General features: G+C 31.3%; 1 protein-coding gene across 5 annotated transcripts in view; it reads right to left on the reverse strand.

Annotated features, from left to right (window-relative positions):
- LOC143239106 (uncharacterized) overlaps window positions 1-2,649 on the reverse strand; it is a 28,411-nt gene extending 25,762 nt beyond the window's left edge. The window contains exon 1 of one of the 5 annotated variants that reach the window (XM_076479936.1): window positions 2,022-2,649. In XM_076479936.1, the coding sequence (XP_076336051.1) occupies window positions 2,022-2,150 (129 nt within the window). In that variant the 5' untranslated portion in view covers window positions 2,151-2,649. The remainder of the gene's footprint in view (window positions 1-2,021) is intronic. The other 4 variants (XM_076479937.1, XM_076479932.1, XM_076479934.1 and 1 more) reach the window with 4 other exon arrangements.
- Window positions 2,650-6,242: the final 3,593 nt, after the last annotated feature.

The raw sequence follows: 6,242 nt of genomic DNA on the forward strand, positions 1-6,242 counted from the left end.
TTTGGAATCTATAAATATGGATGACACTTGGCAAATGTTTGTTGGCAATAAGGTAAGAGGCAGGTTTACACGTTTTAACTCTCTAACCCAGGGTTGGTCATTAAAAAAAAAACAACTTGCTAATAAAATAATACATACAAAAAAAATTCCAAAAACTTTTTCTACATATTGTATGTTTACTTTCACAAATTAATTTCTATATATTAATACCAAAAACTGTTATATTTATGGAAGTCATAAAAAAGTTTAAACATTTCAACTTAAGTGCAATCTTGTTAGTAGAGTAAAAGAAGTTTTATTGTTTGGTGGTCAGAGAATAAAATCAGAGACTGAAATTCTATACAAATCATTTTTACTTAAGATGGTTGAGATCTTAACCTGATTATATAGAATATACTTGTATAACATTCATTATGTTGAGCAAAAATCCTGAAGTAAATATCCAATAGAAATGGCAGATATGGGTTTTAAACACTTATTTCAAAACACATAACAAATAAAAATGTTTTGACCTACTTAGGTCATTGTTAAGTTAAGAATGTTTGTTGACTGTTTGGTAATCCATGGCACACAGCAACTTGGCTAACTAAGCAAGTGAAAACATTATTTGTCTTATGTCTTAAATAAATGTTTTTAATACCCATATCAGCCACATCTACTATATTTTTGCATAATCTAATTTCTTTCATAACTTATCAGCTACAAATACATCTATAAAAACATTGGAATGTTTAATATTACAATCTTATAAATAACTAATAAATAATTAAAGTATAATGAGCACATATCAGAGAAACAGATTGCTATCTGCAATTAATGTTTAATTATAAGCCAACTAGCCTCATTGTACTGGTGTGAAATGTTTACAACTAGTCCAAATATATGGAAAATCCCCACATTACTCTAAATAAGTCTATTTTATTTTTTTACATAGTTGTGAATTTAAAGAAATTTCACTAATGATGCCTTAGAGGGTGCAAAACTGAATGCATTTTGAATGAAACTGGAAGAGTATTTTAAAGATCAGAGTTGAAAAATAAATTGAAATGAATTTTCTTACTAATTTGAAATTTTCAAATATGGTAGCACAAATGACCAAATTGGCAATTTATTACCCCTTAGAAATTAAATGCTCTATCAAACATCAATTGTTGTTAAATAGGTAACTAACAGTAAACATTAAAAAGAACAAGGTTATAGCAAATCAATCAGGGTTACTTCTAAAAGTTTCAAAACAAGACTACCACAAATAGATAAAACTAAATCCACCCTTTTTAACAGTGTCCAGTCATATAAATAAGTTTAGTTTATTATCAGTATTAACAAGTTATTTGTTAGGCTCAGTACATGATTCATGGTATCAAAACCTCTGTGTCAGCACACAATAGAAAAAAAAAAAATTTTAACCAAATAACTAATGCTCATTCAACTATATAATTATTTCTTCTTATAGTCATTTTAACAGTTTCTTGGTATTTACAAATCCTAAGAGTCCTGTAGCTACATTTGTTATAAATGTAACCTTTTGTACATATACAGTTATGTGATAGGAAGTTTAAATTAATCATATAACTGACACATAAATACTAGTAAGAGACATATTATTATTATTATTATTTTCTATCAAAATAATGTTACATCTTACATTACAATTACCATGACTAGAGGGGGTACAAGGATGGTACACAAATTAGGAAACTTGTTATACTAGAATAAGTTCACAACTTTGAAATGTTTTCTTCAAAATATAAAGTTATTGGAAATATAACTTTGAGGTGTTTACAACAGTAAATGGGATTGACAGTGTTAACAGATCTGTCATCCTTTTTTACGTATTCATTGGCAAGACGATGGGGTACAAATATACAACTTACAAATGTAAATCTTGACAGGGTACAAGTAACCTTTAGCTAACTATGTCTAAAAATAAAACTTAAACAACCTTAAAAGCTAAACTTAATGAAAAATAAACTCGAAGTCTAACTTCTTCGTAGAAGTTACAGCTTTAGCGTTAAGCCTACCGCATTCCAAGATACCAGGTCATCGCAGTTAGGGTCATCAACGAGTTTCCAAAGTTTCATTGGAAATCCAGGAACATTAGATTCTGCGTCAGATTTATTCAGTGCTTTATATTGCAATGCAGGTAACATCTTCCTCAGTCGCTTTAAATAATGACACTATTAATATTACGTATGCATTATAAGTAAGTAAAATGATTTATATCAATCCTAAACATAGCCTGCTCTCTAATTCTAGACCCTGTTAAGGAAACATTCACTCTTAGTGCCACTTAATATTACTCTTGAACCATGATCTTCCCACAGCAAGGTATTTCGCAACAAGGTAACCCGAATAATCCTGTCGCTACATTCTATTGCTCTCCGATAGCTTTCTTCGTTGTTATTAAATTTCTCTTCGCGCTGTCTACTGATTCATATCGTTCAAACAAAACCGTAGACGTAGTTGCGATTGCGCAAACCTTTCTTTCATCTGGATATTTGTTCACAACATAAAGAAACACGTTGTTGAAGCAGTTGTTGTTAGCGCAAAGCTCTACAATGGGCTATTTGCGTTCTGTCCAATACAAGGAATCGAATCCTGAATTTTAATGCAAGTTTGGAAATGTTCCACTGACCTGCTAGGAAAGCGATTTTCAAGTAAAATAATTTATGAAACATGGTGATAGCTTCTCTCTTTTTTCAGCGAAATCCGCAAGCAATTAATGAAGACACCTATAATTCCTAGTTGAGAAATTTTAAAATTAATTCAATTATTAAAGTAAAGGATTACCGCCGGATCTCATTAACTAACGCACCGAAAAATCACCCACTTGAATTTCCAAGTGAAAAACCGAACATTCAGAGTATTGGTTAGGATATATTATACGCATACATACTGATAAAACGTTAAAAGGTCGCTAAAATGTCCGGTATAACAATTGAAAACATTTTAAAATATCTTTTTCGTCTGCTATCAACTGATCATGTCTGTGGGTCCGACTATCGCTGCAAGACATTTCCAGCTTACTTGACTGGCCTGTGAGTATCCACGTTTGGTATTTCGATAAATAAAAAAAATATGTACAGATTTTTTGTATGTGGTAAACATATCAAATACGTACTGAAATATGTTTAACTCCAATTCAATCCAATTGATGGCGCTATATCTCATTGGATAGACGCGACATATTGTAAAAGAAAAAGTAAAAAACAACAAGAGCATTAAAAACGTATAAAGTTTAAAATGAAATACAGATCCTGCACACACAAGAAAACAAGAATTGAAATCACAGTTACAAATTTATAAATTTCAATTTCTATTCTGGCATATTTATACACTTCACTGTAGACCAAAGTGAGGATTATTACGGATATTAGGCTCTTCAAAAAGTTTGTAGGTGTTTTTTTTTCTGCCGCATACTATCACAAAGGAATAAAACGATACAAAACTGTTAACATTTGCCAAAAATTGGGAAAAATTGAGATATTTTACCCAATATTAAGTGGCCTGCCACGGCCAAATGGGTTAAAACGTTCGACTCCAAATCTGAGGGTCGTGGGTTCGAATCCCCGTCGAACCAAACATCCTCGCCCTTTCAGCCGTGGAGGCATTATAACGTTACAGTCAATTCCATTATTTGTTGATAAAAGAGTAACCCAAGAGTTGGCGGTGGGTGGTGATGACTAGCTGCCTTCTCTCTTGTCTTACACTGCTAAATTAGGGACGCCTAGCACAGATAGCCCTTGAGTAGCTTTGCGTAAAATTCAAATAAAACAAACCCAATATTAATAACATTTAATGGGGTATATAGCAAAACATTTCATAGCCGGCTAACAAGGCAACAGGAAGAGAAATAACGGCGTCAGGATTCATGGCACAAACCCTCCAGACACTAGAAGAGATCTAATTAAACAAAGTTATAGAAATAACATCAGACAAAACAATTAAAGAATTTTGGCATATGAAAAGACAATAAATCTGAATTTTTTAAAATTTCCTCTTGTCGTACACGAATACTCAGAAAACAAAGTATTATTGTAAAAGAAGGTTATTGTTTTGAATGAAGCACAAGCTACACAATGGTATCGAAACCAAGTTTTTAGCATTGTGAGTTTGCAGACATACCGCTTTGCCGTTTGAAAGCTATTAGACAAAAATATAATGTCAAAGTTAAAATTAATATTATTGCTTTCAAAACTTTGAATTAAGTTTGGTTTGTTTTGAAGTTTCAATATAGTTTTTATTGTGCATTACATCCTATCTGTTGTTTCTTTCTTTGTTAACAATCTTCGTCAGGGTATATAGACAAACACAGATCCATACTCTGTGAAGTGACATTATTCGAACCTCTATTGTCTGACCCTAACTAATTGTTACGTAGGAAGTACTTTAGGCTGAATTTACCATTTTTAAACAATAACTTATGTTAGTTTAAAAAATAACGTCAGGTGGCGATATAAACTTAAACTATATAATATTTCAATTTGGAAATTAGATTTAAATATATAATGTGATGTTTCACACATATCGTAACAGATGCATTAAATAAATCATTTATCACAAATATTTGTAGTATGTTACCGGATGGAAACAAAGAAATTAAATATTTTATTTTATTTTTCCTTCAGAGAAAGCACATAAAATCTCTTACAGGGATGTGACCACCAGAGAACACAGCACATTAGAATAATTTAATTTGTGAAATTGTATTAGCCCTTTTTAATTCATCATAATATAACGTAGGTGTGTAAATTACACAGCCGACTGAGTGTTTTATGATTTGATAGGTTTTTCAGTTTTTTGGGTTTTTTTAACCACAAATAAAATTGAAAATATCATGTGTGACCTAGAGGCCTAATGCTTTCCGTAATTGGCCGTACCTTCTTCTTTGAACTTCAGTTTCGTATATTCAATCTATCAGTAAAGCTGGAGTCAACGCACAAGAAAAATATACAACTAGGCCTCTTATATTACTGATGGGTTTGTAAAATGAATGTGCTTTTTGAACCAGAATCTGTTTAGTTGCTGCACAAAACTATATCTTGTGCTCCCTATGTTCATTAACAATGGGTTTCGGAATTCAATGTTTAGCGTCGTAAGCCTGTAGACCTCCACTTGCCATTGTGTTTCACAAGTAAAAATAGATTATTCAAGAAAGAAGAGCTTTTCTGTTGTCGTAGAGATAAGTTATAAAAATTCAAGAGTTTTCTAGTGGAAATAAATGTTTATCAACCTTTTCAAAGAACATCATAACAGCTTAGATTATTTATCATAAAGGAACCCGTTTTCTGTAATATTTGTGTAAATAAATCGAATATGAAACGGAAATTTTGCATTCAATTACTGAGTAGCTTCAGTGTATTTGAAGTTCTAAAACAGAAATTAGATCTATTTTAGTTTTAGAAAAGACGTTAGAATCGTTGGGAATAAAAACAATGTGCTAATTTATTTATATATAACAGTAGTGTTTAGTAAGGAGGTTGAATAATATGAGCTAAGGATACTTGTACATTAGGTAACTGTGACTTGTGAGCGTTTAATTCGCAAAATATATCCAAAATAAGTTAAACGTATGTACAATACATTTTTTGCACTATAGAGATAATAGACATATCAAAGACATAAACACTATATATGGTTCTCTTCTTCTTGTCCATAGTCCACTTAAGCGTATTCAATTACTTCAGAATTTCAGTTGACAAGCGAAACTACCTTTCGCTATTTCTAACGCTTAGTATTACGTGTATAATTCACTTACACTTTTGTTATGTTGTCATAGTGATATACTGCTCTTCCAACAATTGTCTGGTTCATTTAATTCAGAACTCGCTTTTACAGAATAAACTATATTTTCTGTCCTTTTTTGCACTGTTAGTTTTCCTCTTCCTCCAACATATTAATCATTAGGCCTTTCACTCCCAAGCAGTTAATTTTACGTTTAACTTTCATTGATCAAATATCTACATCTTATGGTTTTACTTTCTCGTCTGTTTTGTCTTTCTCGCTAGCTTCACATAATTTATCAATTAATCGTCTGTGCTACATCCTCAACATAAATAAATCTAATGACGTTTGAAAGTCTCGATATAAATCGTCTGCTTTTAACTCTCTTATTATAAAAAGACTAAACAACCACAAAATATTCTCTCATAAAGTAAATAATTAGTGATATCTATACTAAACACTCTTTTATATCATGACATTGGGAAATTTCATTTCATCTTCATGGAATAATACAACGT

Source organism: Tachypleus tridentatus, chromosome 13 (genome assembly GCF_004210375.1).
Source record: "Tachypleus tridentatus isolate NWPU-2018 chromosome 13, ASM421037v1, whole genome shotgun sequence".
Lineage (NCBI taxonomy): Eukaryota > Metazoa > Arthropoda > Merostomata > Xiphosura > Limulidae > Tachypleus > Tachypleus tridentatus.